This window comes from Homarus americanus, unplaced genomic scaffold, assembly GCF_018991925.1.
Source record: "Homarus americanus isolate GMGI-L3 unplaced genomic scaffold, GMGI_Hamer_2.0 scaffold25483, whole genome shotgun sequence".
Lineage (NCBI taxonomy): Eukaryota > Metazoa > Arthropoda > Malacostraca > Decapoda > Nephropidae > Homarus > Homarus americanus.
In genome coordinates this window covers 5,208,570-5,226,069 of record NW_024726235.1, presented here as the reverse complement: position 1 = coordinate 5,226,069, position 17,500 = coordinate 5,208,570, and the positions used below count along the sequence as shown (strand labels likewise).

The 17,500-nt window shown below is 48.4% G+C and overlaps 1 protein-coding gene across 1 annotated transcript in view; it reads right to left on the bottom strand.

Moving 5' to 3' along the window:
• LOC121865539 (retinitis pigmentosa 1-like 1 protein) overlaps nucleotides 1-17,500 on the bottom strand; it is a 56,995-nt gene that overhangs the window by 12,707 nt on the left and 26,788 nt on the right. Inside the window, exons 2-3 of the mRNA XM_042365056.1 lie at nucleotides 13,885-14,961; nucleotides 6,021-6,406 (exon numbers count right to left, since the gene is read on the bottom strand). Of these exons, the coding sequence (XP_042220990.1) occupies nucleotides 6,021-6,406; nucleotides 13,885-14,961 (1,463 nt within the window). The remainder of the gene's footprint in view (nucleotides 1-6,020; nucleotides 6,407-13,884; nucleotides 14,962-17,500) is intronic.

Genomic DNA, 17,500 nt, shown 5'->3' with positions numbered 1-17,500 from the left:
CCTGTCTGCTCTCACACCGCCAGGCCTTTACACAAAGACGGTAAATTACCTTCACTGTCAGATTATCACACGTTCATTTGGGTGATTGAAGAGCCAGGTTTTGGCAAGTGTTGCCCCGCGTGTTATTTTCTCGCTCTTGTACCTCGTGGAGAGATTCCTTATACGTTAAAGGCTCAACAATAGCAGTTCTTGAGGACTTTTTCTATCTTTTTTTTCTTCTTATTTTGTTTGGATGAGATGTATTACATTGGAGTAAAATAGGAGTTCTATTTTACTCATTAACCAGGTGAGTAGAAAAGATAAAGAGAGAAAAAACATCAAGAATCGAAAGAATGTGAGAGAGAGAAAGGCAGGATAAGAATTAGAGAAAAGAGAGCGAGAAAGAATAACAACATGAATCTAGAGAGAGAGAGAGAGAGGGTGTGAACAGAGAAAAATCTTGGCAGAGTCGCACATGTCGTTGGTGATATCAGATGGACGATAACGATCAACGAGAGAGAAAATGAGAGAGAGAGATTAAAAGAAAATAACAAGGTAGGAAGGGGAGGGAGGGAGGAGGGGACGGATACACGAGATAACACAGAGACACACCTAGTGACACTCCAACACGCTTAAGTAACACTCCAACCTAAGTGACACTCCAACCTAAGTAACACTCACCAGTCACCTCCAACACGCTTAAGTAACACTCCAACCCAAGTCACCTCCAACACATTTAAGTAACACTCCACCAAGTCACACTCCACACAATTTAAGTAACACCCAAACCCAGGTGACACCCCAACGCACTTAAGTAACACTCCACCAAGTCACCTCCCACACATTTAAGGACACTCAACCCAAGTCACCTCCAACACACTTAAGTAACACTCAACCCAAGTCACACTCCAACACATTTAAGGAACACTCCAACCCAAGTCACACTCCAACACACTTAGTAACACTCCAACCCAAGTCACCTCCAACACATTTAAGGAACACTCACCAAGTCACCTCCAACACATTTAAGTAACACTCCAACCCAAGTCACACTCCAACACATTTAAAAGGCTCTCACCCAAGTCACCTCCAACACACTAAGTAACACTCAACCCAAGTCACTCCAACACATTTAAGGAACACTCCAACCCAGTCACACTCCAACACATTAAGTAACACTCCCAACCCAAGTCACACTCAACACATTTAAGGAACACTCACCAAGTCACACTCCAACACATTTAAGTAACACTCCACCAAGTCACCTCCAACACATTTAAGTAACACTCCAACCCAAGTGACCCCAACACATTTAAGTAACACTCCACCAAGTCACCTCCAACACATTTGTACCTCCACCAAGTGACACTCCAACACATTTAAGTAACACTCCAACCCAAGTGACACTCCAACACATTTAAGTAACACTCAACCCAAGTCACTCCAACATTTAAGTAACACTCAACCCAAGTCACACTCCAACACATTTAAGTAACACTCCAACCCAAGTCACACTCCAACACATTTAAGTAACACTCCAACACCCAACAACACCTCAGAGTAATATCACAATAACCTCAGGACAAGACACACTTCAAAAACACTCCTGATGTACTGACAACACCTTTGGGCTGTAACAAATGATGTGTGTGTGTGTGTGGTGTGTGTGTGTGTGTGTGTGTGTGTGTGTGAGTGTGTGTGTGTGTGTGTGTGTGTGTGTGTGTGTGTGTGTGTGTTTTTTTATCTTTGACACTCTCTGAACACACTAAGGATGAGGCACATAGGTTTTACTACAACACAAGGCATTATATTAGCTGTTTACACATTATACGTGTTGACATAATTCATGATGTCATTATACACTACAATGCACTACATATACATTATAAATACAACATATAAATCACAACACAATACACACACACCCAACCTTCACCTCTCCAGAAAAGCACCAACCTCCCTCACAACCACAACCCCAACAAGAACACCACAATCGCAACACCCCAGAAGAGCACCACAACCACAACCTCCACACAATCACAACACCTCAGAAGGTACCACAACCCAACACCCAACAAGAACACCACAATCACAACACCCACAAGGCACCACAACCACAACCTCCTCACAACCACAACCTCCCCCTCAACCTCCTCACAACAACAACCTCCCCCACAACCACAACACCCCAGAGAGCACCACAACCACAACCTCCCTCACAACCACAACCTCCCCTACAACCACAACCTCCCCCACAACCACAACCTCCCCCACAACCACAACCTCCCTCACAACCACAACCTCCCCCACAACCAACAACCTCCCCACAACCACAACCTCCTCACAACCACAACCTCCCCACAACCACAACCTCCCCACAAGCCAACCTCCCCACAACCAACCTCCCCACAACCACAACCCTCACAACCACAACCTCCCCCACAACCACAACCTCACAACCACAACCTCCCTACAACCACAACCTCCCACAACCACAACCTCCCACAACCAACCTCCCCACAACCACAACCTCCCTACAACCACAACCTCCCACAACCACAACCTCCCCCACAACCACAACCTCCCCCACAACCACAAACCTCCCCCACAACCACAACCTCCCCACAACCACAACCTCCTCACAACCACAACCTCCCCACAACCACAACTCCTCCACAACCACAACCTCCCCAACCACAACCTCCCTACAACCACAACCTCCCCCACAACCACAACCTCCCCACAACCACAACACCCCAGAAGAGCACCACAACCACAACCTCCCCCACAACCACAACCTCCCCACAACCACAACCCCCTACAACCACAACCTCCCCCACAACCACAACCTCCCCCACACCACAACCTACAACCACAACCTCCCCTACAACCACAACCTCCCCCCACAACCACAACACCCGGTCCTCTCCACTCCCATCCCCGGAAGGTCAATGATAATACGAAAAGTGAGCGGTGGTCATCACGAGGCCCCGAGATGTGGTATCACCTCTAACCAATGGCCGGGATGATGATAGTGATGATGGTGATGATAACCCTGGGCCTGTGTCATCACCTCTCCACCACCCCTCTTCCACCCCCCTCCACCACTCCTCTTCCCACCCCCCCTCCACCCTCTACCACCCCCCTCCACCCTCCCACCCCTGGCTGTTCTTCCACCACTCGCTCGCTCACTCTTCCCCATTCATCATCACATACCCACCTATCCACCCCACCCCACCCACCCACCCACCACCCACCCACCCACTCACTCACAATACCGCTTCCATCATCATCATAATCACCTCTCCACTATCATCACCTTGTGCTTGCTTGCTTGCTCGCTATCATCATCATCATCATCATTAACTTTCTATCGTTGCAACTATTATTATTACCATTGTGTTCGTCACCCCTCATCATTCGTGGCTTGTGTTGTATTGTAATCGTTATCGCCGTTATCGTCATCATTATCACCATCATCATCATCATCATCATCATCATCATCATCATCATCATCATCATCATCATCATCATCATCATCATCATCATCATCATCATCATCATCATCATCATCATCATCATTATCATCATCATCATCATCATCATCATCATCATCATCATCATCATCATTATCATCATTACCATCTCACAACACTTTCATCACACTCCGTCACCATGCATACCAACATCACCATATTTCACTTAAATTACATCTCACCAATGCATCTCACTGCACCATCACCAGCACCATAAACACCATACAGGATCCATTACTTCAACGCCAATAAAGACAACACCGCTTGCACCATTAACACTACACCAGCGCCAATGACACCACACAAGTACAAGAAACACCACGGCTACACCACAAACAATAGCTCGACACCATTAACACCACACCAACACCACACCAACACCACCACGACCACACCTGTTTCTTTTACACCACATTATGACCTGACCACCTACCTCACTACCACCACCTACTTCACTACCACTATCACCACCTACCTGTCTCACTATCACCACCTACCTGTCTCACTATCACCACCTACCTGTCTCACTATCACCACTTACCTGTCTCACTATCACCACCTACCTGTCTCACTATCACCACCCACCTGTCCTTCAACCCACCACCCACCCGTCTCACCATCACCACCCACCTGTCTCATCTCATCACCTCACCCACCTGTCTCACCATCACCTCACCCACCCGTCTCACCATCACCACTCCACCTGTCCTCACCATCACCACTTCACCTGTCTCACCATCACCACCTGTCCTTCCACCACATCACCACCCACCTGTCCCACCACATCACCACCCACCCGTCCCACATCACCACCCACCCATCCTTCACCATCACCACCCCACCTGTCCCACCATCACCACCCCACCCGTCCCACCACCGCCCACCGTCCTCACACCATCACCACTCCACCCGTCCACCATCACCCACCCACCCAGAGCACCCAGCACTCCACCACCTCACCCGTCCTGACCACTCCACCACCCACCCAGTCCCCACCACCCACCACCCACCTGTCCCACCATCACCACCCACCCGTCTCACCATCACCACCCACCCGTCTGACCACCACCCATCCGTCCACTCACCACCCACCCGTCCTCTCAGCATCACCACCACCACCACCACACCACCACTCCACCCACACCACCACCTGACTCCAACACCACCACCACACACCACCCACCCCACACACCACTCACACTGACCACACACACACACCACTCCACCCACCACATCACCACCACCACCCACCACACCACCACCACACCACCTACCCACACACCACACCAACCCACTCCACCACACCACCACACCATCTACCCACCACACTACCACACACCACCACCCTGCCCGAACACACCACCAACCCACACCACCACACCCACCCTATTACCCACCACACCACCACATGCCACCACCACCTACCCACCACATTACCACCACCACCTACCTACCACACTACCACCACCACCTACCTACCAAACTACCACCACCACACAGCACCACCTACCCACCACACTACCTACTTACCTCACTACCACTAACCTACCACTACCACACAACACCACCCACCCACCACACTACCTACCTACCACGCTACCACCACCACCTACCTACCACACTACCACTACCACTTACCTACCACACTGCCACCAGCTACAGGTTCCCGGAGGCTGTAATGGCAGGCTCCCGGTCTCACTCCATGAAGCATCTAGTGGGCAGAAAAATGACGGTGGTCGTATCGGCGTTGCATTTTAATGATAAGAGCAGTAGTTTAAGAGGTAGCGGACAGGGGTAGCACGCTGCCTGCCTGTATATTAGGGGGTGGGGGGTAGGGGAAGGGGTTGGAGGAAGGGGATGGTAGGGATAGGGGGGTGGTTAGGGAGTGTTGAAGGAAGGGGAGGGGTAGAGGGAAGGTGTGAGGGGAGTTATGTTGGGGAAGGGATGGGGTAGGGTAGGGGTAAGGGAGGGGGAAGGTTAGGGGAGAGAAATATGGTTAGGGGGAAAGGGAAAGTGTAAGGGAAGAGAGAAAGGTATTTTGTGTAGGAGGGAAATGGAGGAGGAGAAGCGGGAAACGGGAGATAGAAAAGTGGAGGAAAGAATGCGAAGAGGAGAGAAAGAGAGAGAGAGAGAGACATTAAAGAAAAAGAAAGGAAGAATCACAAAAAGAAAATAATGAGAGGAGTATTTGGGGAGGTAATGGAAGAGAAGGAGGAGGAGGACGAAGAAGGAGAGAGAGAGAGAGAATGAAGGATGAGAGGAGGTGGGACGGTAGAGGTGAGTGACGGATAATCAGAAGATGGAGGCGATGATGTTTTTATATGGATGGAGGAACAGAATAGAGATGGAGTGAATACCTTGAGGGACAGGCAGTGAAACGGTCGCTCCGTCACATCAACAGTCAGTAGCAGCATCAGCATCAGTAGCAGCATCAGCATCAGTAGCAGCAGCAGCATCAGTAGCAGCAACAGCATCAGTAGCAGCAACAGCATCAGTAGCAGCAACAGCATCAGTAGCAGCATCAGCATCAGTAGCAGCATCAGCATCAGTAGCAGCAACAGCATCAGTAGCAGCAACAGCATCAGTAGCAGCATCAGCATCAGTAGCAGCAACAGCATCAGTAGCAGCAACAGCATCAGTAGCAGCATCAGCATCAGTAGCAGCAACAGCATCAGTAGCAGCAACAGCATCAGTAGCAGCATCAGTAGCAGCAACAGCATCAGTAGCAGCATCAGCATCAGTAGCAGCAACAGCATCAGTAGCAGCAACAGCATCAGTAGCAGCATCAGCATCAGTAGCAGCAACAGCATCAGTAGCAGCAACAGCATCAGTAGCAGCATCAGCATCAGTAGCAGCAACAGCATCAGTAGCAGCAACAGGCCCGTCAATTTCTTAACTGCACACAATGACATGTTTACAGTGACCGTCTGTATGAGAGAAGGTTCATTAATGGCGGTGTTAGTGAGAGAGAATGGACCTCCTTGTGAGGCCCAGCTGGGGAGATCCTCATTGTTCTGCGTCATCAGTAGCCCCCGTGAAGGACCCCCAGCAGGTGGACACGAGCCCTGCCAGGTGTGTGGGGCCAGGCTGTCATTGGTCTTGAGAAAGGGGAGATGTGGTGGATTATTGATGTGGGTCTTACATTGTGGAGACGAAGGTATGACTCTTACTCTCCATCACTTCTTCTTCTTCTTCTTCTTTTTCTTCTTCTTCTTCTTCTTCTTCTTCTTCTTCTTCTTCTTCTTCTTCTTCTTCTTCTTCTTCTTCTTCTTCTTCTTCTTCTTCTTCTTCTTCTTCTTCTTCTTCCTCTTCTTCTTCTTCTCGAAATGTGTGTGTGTGCGTAATATACGCTTTAATGGCGACCTGCATTATGTGGTGTAATGGTCAGTATGCTCGCTTCGCAAGCGAGTGGACCGGGGTTCGATCCCCGGGCAGGGTGAAACTATGGGCAAGTTTCTTTACGCCATTTGTCTCTGTCTACCCAGCAGTAATTGGGAACCTGGATATTAATCGATTTGCGGATCGTGTTCCGGGGTAATGGTTAGCCAGTGCAGTTGGCGAGTTGTCCGGTCTTCTCGGACTATTCCTTGACACTGGGTCCTACAACTCGTTGTGTTGTGTTGGCGACAGCTTCTACACCTGAAACAAATTCACGCCTAGGTGGCCCTTGTTACACGAGGGGCAACCATTATTATACACTCTTTATTTCATACAGGTAAACCATTGGTGAACTAGTAAACAAGGCGAGGCACTCACGACCTACTGTAAATGGGAGAAAAGGTATAACTTCTGTGTGAGGTTAAGGGACCACCGAGTAGCTGTACCTAACCTGACCTAACCTAACCTCACCTGACCTAACCTCACCTAACCTGACCTAACCTAACCTCACCTTCGTGGTCCTTGATTCTTTTTCAACGCTGTTTGTCATGATTTTGTTTAATAAAACCCCATATAACGGATTTCTTTTTCCATATAATCCGTTAGATGGAAGTTTAAAATTTAACGGACCCTCGGTATAACGGACTTTACTCTCTAGATAGTTCGTTAGATGGAGGTTTAAAATCTAACGGACCCTCGGTATAAAGGACTTTCTTCTCCATATAGTTCGTTAAATAAAAGTTTCAATGTATAACATTATATTTCTAATAATGATTTAAATTTTGTATGATAATCTCGTCCACTAAAAATTCTATTTAACGGACTATTATGGAGAGGGAAGTCCATTTGATCGAGGATATGAAACCTCCATTTAACGGAGTTTTTTCACTCACTTACTCACTCACTCACTCACTCACTCACTCACTCACTCACTACTATATACAAATACCAACTCAAATTTTTTTCTGTTGCTGTACAGTTACCAGAAAATATGATGAAATGAATCACCTGAAGAATCACCACCCCAGCTTATTTCACCTAAAGATTAACCACCCTAACCTAACCTTATGTCCCCTAAATGGTGGTTAATCTTCAGGGGAAATAAGCTGGGGTGGTGATTCTTCAGGTGATCCATGAAAATAATAACAAGTTCTGAGAGATCAACGGGTGAGGTGGGCTGTTAGGTGGGTCTGGTGGGCTGTTGGGTAGGTCAAGTGGGCTGTTGGGTAGGTCAAGTGGGCTGCTAGGTAGATCAGGTGGGCAGTTATGTGGATTTTGTGGGCTGTTAGGTGGGTCAGGTGGGCTGTTGGCTCGAGCTAGGTCATGTAATTCTAGGTGCTGGTAACTATGACCCAGGTGTGTGTGTGTGTGTGTGTGTGTGTGTGTGTGTGTGTGTGTGTGTGTCCCGTCTCACACGAGGGTCCCACAGTATGTCTCCTTTACTCCATGATTTATAGCCATAATTCAGACATTATCGAGGGCAGGATGAGGAGGTGGATGAAGGGGAAGAAAAAGGCGGAAGAAAAGGAGGAGTAGGATAAGGAGAAGCAGGAAGATCAGAAGGAAGTAAAAGAGAAGGAGGAGGAGGAGGAGGAAGAGGTCCTTGATGACGTAACCCCAAGAGGCGGTGTTTGTGGTCTAAACGAACACACAACACGGGACACAACATCTATACACGGGGGGGAACAACAAATAATCTCTCAAGCGAAACATTTCTCAGATAACGCAACACAATACCTCTGCTACCTCACATAGTACTGAGAAACTTATAGGGGGCAAATATGAAATAAATTACCAGTAGTATCCTTGAGATGTCGCCTGGAAACGATAATTTTAGCAACTCTTTAAGAAATCGAGTAATATTTACCATAATTTTGATTCTTATCGTACGTCTGTCTGTCAGCACTGCACGGAGGGTCGGGGGGGGTGGGGGGTGGGGGATGATGCTCTCAGTGGGTTAGCCAGTTGAGAGAGACGTTCATTAGCCTCAGTAAAATTAAGGAAAATATGAAAGAGATGCTTGAGTGTAGCCGACCATGATACACACACACACACACACACACACACACACACACACACACACACACACACACACACACACACACACACACACACATGTCACACACACACACACACACACTGTTTTGAGCTCAGTCATCCCTGAAAAGAAGATGTGGCGTGTGACTAGGACTGTTGGGGAGAAATGAGAAAAGGTGAGAGAAAAAGATAAAAAAAAAAGAATAAAGGTGAGGGAGAGAGAGAGAAGAGGAAAACGAATATAGGAAGGGAGGAAAGAGAGAGAGAGACGAGAGAGAGATAAAAGAAAATAGCCAGGAGAAAGAGAGAAAAAAATAGATACATTAACAAAATTTCAACAAGTTATTTACCATTTTGTTTACATATTTAACACAGATGTAAACAAAACACATCCTTAGAGACGGTGGACCACTTCAACAGCTGATATCATGAAAGAATCGAACCCTGGACCTCACGACAAATACATATCCATTTTACCACGTCCCTTCTGGTGCCGTAATACCACCCGGATATCTTAACATTGTGAATTAGTTAGACACAAGGATACACAGGTGATGGTAGAGTCCCTAATCAATTTCGGCGTCATTTTAGCCGTCAATTTTTTGTTATCGTAGTTTAAGCGACCTGAGGTATGTTGTTTATGTCTCTTAGTTATGAGGGTGAAGTTTAGAAGACTTAGGGAGGGGTAGGTAGGTGGAGGAGGAGGAGAGGGGAGGAGGAGGTAGGTGGAGGGGAGGTGGAGGAGGAGGTAGGTGGAGGAGGAGGTAGGTGGAGGGAGGAGGGAGGGAGAGGAGGGGGTGGGTGGAGGAGGAGGAGGTGGGGAGGAGGAGGTAGGTGGAGGAGGGAGGTGAGGAGGGAGGTGGAGGAGGTAGAGACTGAGGAGAAGGAGGAGGAGTGGGTGGAGGAGTGAGGAAGGAGACTAGGAAGGAGAAGGGGTGAGGAGGAGGTGGAGGAGAGGGAGGAGGTAGGGAGACTGAGGAGAAGGAGGAGAGGTGGGTGGAGGAGGAGGTGGAGGAGGGAAGGTGGAGGAGGTAGGAGACTGAGGAGAAGGAGGAGGAGGTGAAAAAGAGGAGGAGGTGGAGGAGGAAGGTGGAGGAGTAGGAGACTGAGAGAAGGAGGAGGTAGGTGGAGAGGATGAGGAGAATAAAGAATAAAAAAGAGGAGATGAGGAGGAAAATCAGAAGGAGGTGAATGGAGGAGGACGAGGAAGAGGAGGTAGGAGGGTGAGGAGGAGAAAGAGGTAGGTGGAGGGTGAGGAGGTAGAGAGGGTGTGTCTGACGTCGAGGAAGGCACGCACGGGTTAACACACACACACACACCGGATTATATTAAAATATTGACCATCACTTATTACTTAGCTAATGAGCGACGGCCTTAATAGCTCAGCATCTAATTACCGGCCCATCGTGAAGTTTATTTGGCGTCCCGATTAAGTTGTTCCCCCCCAGGGCTAGGAATGCCGGCCGGACCGACCTAAACGCTGACAGCACCTACGAGTAATGCTGATCACTTCCGCGAGACCAACCACGAGTAATGTTGATCAGCCTGACAGCCGATCACTAGTTATTACCTGCTGGTCTTGGGGGGTGGAGAAGTGGAAGAATGGTGATGGTGGAGGGTGACGATGGTTGGATGGTGGAGAAGAAGGAAGAATGGTGGTGGATGGTGGAGAAGAAGGAAGAATGGTGGTGGATGGTGGAGAAGAAGTGAAGAATGGTGGTGGATGGTGGAGGATGACGATGGTGGTGGATGGTGGAGAAGAAGTGGAAGAATGGTGGTGGATGGTGGAGGTGACGATGGTGGTGAGGGTGGAGGGTGACGATGGTGGTGGTAGAGGATGACGATGGTGGTGGAGTGGTGGAGGTGACGATGGTGGTGAGTGGTGGAGGGTGACGATGGTGGTGGGTGGTGGAGGGTGGAGGTGGTGAGTGGTGAGGTGACAGGGGAGGTGGAGGGTGACGATGGTGAGTGGTAGAGGATGACGATGGTGGTGAGGGTGGAGGTGACGATGGTGGTGGTGGAGGGTGACGATGGTGGTGGGTGGTGGAGGGGACGATGGTGGTGAGTGGTGGAGAGGAATGGGGATTGAAGGAAGGTGATGTAGATGAGGAGAAGAAGGAATGAGTGGGATGGAGGGGATGATAGCGAGAGAATGAGTGGGATGAGAGGAGGGGTGGAGGATGAGAGGGAGGGATGAGAGGTGGTTGGGTGTGGGAGGGATGAGAGGTAGGGTGAGGGGAGGGATGAGAGGTAGGGGTGAGGGAGGGACGAGAGGTAAGGTGAGGGAGTGGGATGAGAGGGTAAGGTGGAGGGAGGACGAGAGGTAGTAGGGGTGGGGAGGGGATGAGAGGTGGTAGGGTGAGGGAGGGATGAAAGAGGTAGGGGTGGGGAGGATGAGAGAGGGGTAGAGGGAGGGGATGAGAGGTAGGGTGAGGGAGTGATGAGAGGGTAGGGGTGAGGGAGGGGATGAGAGATAAGGGGTGAGAGAGTAGGGATGAGTGGTGGTAGGGGTGAGGGAGGGATGAGAGGTGGTAGGGGTGGGGAGGGATGAGAGGGGTGAGGGAGGGATGAGAGGTAGGTGAGAGTAGGATGAGGTGGTAGGGTGAGGGAGGGAGAGAGGTGGTAGGTGAGGGAGGGGATGAGAGGTAGGGGTGGGAGGGAGTGAGAGGGTAGGGGTGAGGGAGGGGTTGAGAGGTGGTAGGGTGTGGAGGGGATGAGGTGGTAGGTGAGGGAGTGGGATGAGAGTGTAGGGTGAGAGAGAGATGAGTGGTGGTAGGGTGAGGGGAGGATGAGAGGTGTAGGGAGTGGGATGAGAGGTAGGGTGAGGGAGTGGGATGAGAGGTAGGTGAGAGGGTTGAGAGGTGGTAGGTGGGGAGGATGAGAGGTAGTAGAGGGGAGGGGATGAGAGGTGGAGGGGTAGGGAGGGATGAGAGGTGGTAGTTTGAGGGAGTGATGAGGGGAGTTTACCTCACCTACAGGTAAAAGGAACATTTACACGGTAGGGTTGAGGCTGTGAAAATTAATGTTGATACCGTCTCTTGGTGGTCGGTGTGTGGTTGTGGTAGTAGTAGTTGTGGGTGTGGTAGTAATGGTCGTGGTAATGGTGGAAGTGGCAGTGTTACTCATGGTAATGGTATGGTAATGGTAGTGGTGGTAGTTGTAATGGTGGTGGTCGTTGTAATGGTAGTGGTGGTGTTGATTTGGTATGATGAAAGTGATAGATGTAATGGTGGTGGTAGAGGTAGTGGTTATCATGGTAATGGTAATGGTGGTCGTCATAATGGGGGGGTGGTAATGGTAGTGATAGTGACCTCCACCATCCTCCCCAACAAACCCCTCCCCTCTCCCCATCTCCCCACCATCCCCACCTCCTTCCTTCTTTCCCCACCAACCCCACCACCCCACAACATCCTCCCATCTTCCTCCCCACCTCCCCACCACCTTTACCTCCTCCCCACCTCCCCACCCTCCTTCCCACCTCCCCTTCTCCCCAACCCTCCTCCCCACAGCTCAGTGCCGTGCGTCTGGTACATAAATTCTTACTCAACGGCCAATTGAGTCTCATCTCGCAGATTGAATACGTCTGAAATGACTCAGTTTTGGTAATTTGAGCAAGGACCTGGATCCAGGACCTGCTGGCAGAGGAGGGGGGGGAAGGAGGGGGAGGAGGAGGAGGAGGGGGTAGGGGAGAGGGAGGAGGAGAGGAGGGGTAGGAGGAGGAGGGAGGGAGGGGAGGAGGAGGGGGGGGTAGAGGAGGAGATGAGGAAAGGGTAGGAGAGAGGGATAAGGGGGAAGTAGGTGACATGGAAGAACAAGAGTAGAGGGGGAGGTAGGGTAGGAGGAGAATGGTGTGGAGATGGAAGTAGGGAGGACGGGGAGAGATTAGGAAGCGGTAGGAGGAGAGAGCAAGTGGGAGGAGGTTAGTGATATGGGGGGGAATAACATGAGGAGAAGGAGGAGGAAGGAAGGGAAGAAGGAGGAGAACAGGATAAAAGAGGGAGGTTGGTGGCTGCGGGGTGGGAGGAGGTCGAGAGAGAGAGAGAGAGAGAGAGAGAGAGAGAGAGAGAGAGAGGATATAACCCAACCTAATAATTCAATCATAAGAAGTATCTCTGGGCTAACCATCATCCCTAAAGGAAAATAAACCACCAAGACCAAGCATTAGGGGTCATGGTTTAATGGGGGAGGCCTGGACAAGGGCTTAGCCAGACGCTGTTCCTCTCACCCCACCCCTTCATCCCCTCCCCCTCACCCCTCCGCTGAAACTACCCTTCCCTTCCTCCCCTCCTCCACCCCCACAATCACCCCTCCCTCCACCTCCCTTACCACACAAATGAGCCCAGTATTACCTACCAACTATCCGATCTCGATTAATTAGTCTCCCGGACCACAAACACTGCGGAGGTATATATACAGGTGTATTTGTTTCTAATGTATACATAATTAACCTTGTGTGTGTGTGTGTGTGTGTGTGTGTGTGTGTGTGTGTGTGTTTAAGTCTTCAGGTTTGTGTTTTATTTTTCACCATAACCGATATATAAAATAATGTTTCATTTCTTTATTCATAATTTGACTTCATTAACTGATGGTATTTTTGTTAACTTTATATCATTCTTGTTTATTTTTAGTATTAATAATAAAAAAAAATACTTAAATTGTATCCTTTTCGTTTTTTTATTCATTTGTCAATATTTTTCGCCCGATAAAGAAAAAACTGCATATTATATATTTCTATAATTTACGAACCAATGGAATAACAAACACGTATTAACCATTAACTTACATATGTAGTTGTTGACAAGAAATGAATTTGTAAAGTAGTAAGATAATTGAAGGTGACCAAAACATAATGACCGTGTGTTTGTAATGATTCTTGTCATTGAGAGATGCTGAGGTGTAGGAGGTTAAGTGAGGTCATAGGAAGAGTTTAATGTGGAATACAGAGTCTTTATACCTCTTGTTGATGACGCCTCTTGTTGATGGCGCCTCTTGTTGATGACGCCTCTTGTTGATGACGCCTCTTGTTGATGACGCCTCTTGTTGATGGCGCCTCTTGTTGATGGCGCCTCTTGTTGATGACGCCTCTTGTTGATGACGCCTCTTGTTGATGACGCCTCTGGTGATGGCGCCTCTTCGGGATGGCTCCTCTTGTTGATGGCGCTCTTGTTGATGACGCTCTTGTTGTTGGCGCCCTCGTTTACGCCTCTTGTTGATGGCCTCTTGTTGATGGCGCCTCTTGTTGATGGCGCCTCTTGTTGATGGCGCCTCTTGTTGATGGCGCCTCTTGTTGATGGCGCCTCTTGTTGATGGCGCCTCTTGTTGATGGCGCCTCTTGTTGATGGCGCCTCTTGTTGATGGCGCCTCTTGTTGATGGCGCCTCTTGTTGATGGCGCCTCTTGTTGATGGCGCCTCTTGTTGATGGCGCCTCTTGTTGATGGCTCCTCTTGTTGATGGCGCCTCTGGTTGATGGCGCTTCTGTTGATGGCGCTCTGGCTGATGGCGCTCTTATTGATGGGCTCCTCTGTTGATGGCCTTCTTGCTGATGGCGCCTCTTTGTTGATGGCTCCTCTGGTTGATGGCGCTTCTGCGATGACGCCTCTTGTTGATGGCTCCTCTTGTTGATGGCTCCTCTTGTTGATGGCTCTCTGGCTGATGGTTTCTTGTTGATGGCTCCTCTTGCTGATGGCTCCTCTTGTTGATGACGCTCTGTTGATGGCTCCTCTTGTTGATGGCGCTCTTCTTGTTGAGGCGCCTCTGGTTGATGGCGCCTCTGTTGATGGCGCTCTGTTGATGGCGCCTCTTGTTGATGGCGCCTCTTGTTGACACCACCTCGTTGGCACCACCCCTTTGTTGACACCACCATGTTGATGCCATCTGCTGACACCATTCCCTGCTGACACCACCCCTTGTTGACACCCCTCTTGTTGATGCCATTCTTGCTGACACACCACCTTGCTGACACCACCCCTCTTGTTGACACCACCTCTGTTGACACTCCACCCCTGCTGACACCTCTTGTTGACACCATCTGCTGTTGACACCACCTTGTTGACACCACCCCTTGCTGACAACACCCTTTGTTGACACCATCTATGTTGACACCATCCCTTGTTGACACCACCCCTTGTTGACACCACCCATTGTTGACACCACCCCTGCGACAACACTTTGTTGACACCACCCCATGTTGACGCCACCCTTGTTGATACCCAATTTGCTGACATCACCCCTGCTGACACCACCCTTGTTGACACACCCACCCTTTGCTGACACTCACCCCTGCTGACACCTCACCCCTGCTGACACCACCCCTTGTTGACACCACCCCTGTTGACGCCACCCTTGTTGACACCCCTGTTGGATACCTCACCCTTTGTTGACACCACCCCTTGTTGACACCACCCCTTGTTGACACCCACCCTTGTTGACACCCACCCTTGCTGAAATTACCCCTGTTGACACCACCCTTGTTGACACCAATTTTGTTGACACCACCCCATGCTGACGCCACCCCTTGTTGACACCACCCCTTGCTGACACCACCCCTTGTTGACACCACCCTTTGTTGACACCACCCCATGTTGACACCACCCCTTGTTGACACCACCCTTTGTTGACACCACCCCATGTTGACACCACCCCTTGTTGACACCACCCCTTGTTGACACCACCCCTTGCTGACACCACCCCTGACACCTCAATTCTGTTGACAATCTACACCCCTTGTTGACACCACCCTTTGTTGACACCACCCCATGTTGACACCACCCCTTGTTGACACCACCCTTTGTTGACACCACCCCATGTTGACACCACCCCTTGTTGACACCACCCCTTGTTGACACCACCCCTTGCTGACACCACCCTTTATTTATCAGCAGCTAACGTTTTTCTTCGTATTTTAATTCTTACTCTCAGTGGTGGACTCGATGAATCTAACTAGTAGTACTCGATGTCAAGCCAAAATCTGAAGGAAAAGTGATTATGCTTCACTTTTTCACTCCATATATTAAGTCTCTCATACGGCCATCAACCTCAGGATCAAGGGTCAATCACTGCCTTCGTCTGGGGTTAATTCTCTGGTAATACTCTACTTTTGAGGTCTTCTATTCTTAGTGTCAATTCTAGAAGCCTTTTTTGTTTATTAATTTCTAAACATTGACAAAATAATGACAAAAATACGTGTACTTAACTCAAATTGAAAGAGTGTTTAGCCAGTGAGAATAGAATGAATAATAACAATAATAATAACAGCAACAATAACAACAACAATAACAGCAGGAACAAAAGCATAACAACAACAACAACAATAATAATGAAAACAACACCACCACCACAACAACAACAACAACAACAATAATAATGAAAACAACACCACCACAACAACAACAACAACAACAACAATAATAATGAAAACACCACAACAACAACGACAACAACAACAATAATGACAACAACACCACAAAAACAACAACAATAATAATGAAAACAACACCACCACCACAACAACAACAACAACAATAATAATGAAAACAACACCACCACCACAACAACAACAACAACAACAATAATAATGAAAACAACACCACCACAACAACAACAACAACAACAACAATAATAATGAAAACACCACAACAACAACGACAACAACAACAATAATGACAACAACACCACAAAAACAACAGAATTATTGACATGACTAAAACCTATTGAGTGGTGCAGGTCTCTTGAAAGCACCTGATAAATACTCCACAATTATCTGAAGAAAATTATCAAATAACTTAGAGTATCAGCGAACAATGCTTATTAGTCGACCAGGCGAGGAACAAAATACCCAACAAATGCTAAAATTTCCCGCTAAAGCTTTTAATTACGATGAAATTTCAGAAGTTGATAAAAAAAACTCATCAACTAATTCGGTTAATTGGGATAATTAATGCAAAAAGATTACGGAAAATATGTTCTTTTGGCACATTGTTGACAACACGGTGAGGCAGAACGAGGCTTGGCTATTAGAGGTGGGATGTTGTTATTTTTAGGGGAAGGTGGACTTAATTGATGCTTTTGGTTAGATCTCACGTGATACTCTGACTGATGATGATGATGATGATGATAACGTTACTACCAATACGGATGATGATGATGATGATGGTGATGATGATGACGATAATTATAACGGTACTACCAATATTGATGATGATGATGATGATGATGATGACGATAATTATAACGGTACTACCAATATTGATGATGATGATGATGATGATGATGATGACGATAACGATAATTATAACGGTACTACCAATATTGATGATGATGATGATGATGATGGTGATGATGATGATGATGACGATAATGATAACGTTACTACCAGTATTGATGATGGTCTCTTTGCTGTTCTGGAGGCCATTATCATCGTATTCATGTTGTTTCTGAAGATGAACGGTATACCTGTTGTTGTTATTCTGCTAATTACATAGTGCCGTACACCTGGGGTCATGTGTCATAATACTGACCATACTTCTTAGTGTTGACATGGCGAGGTATGGTAAAAATAAAAATAGGAGGAG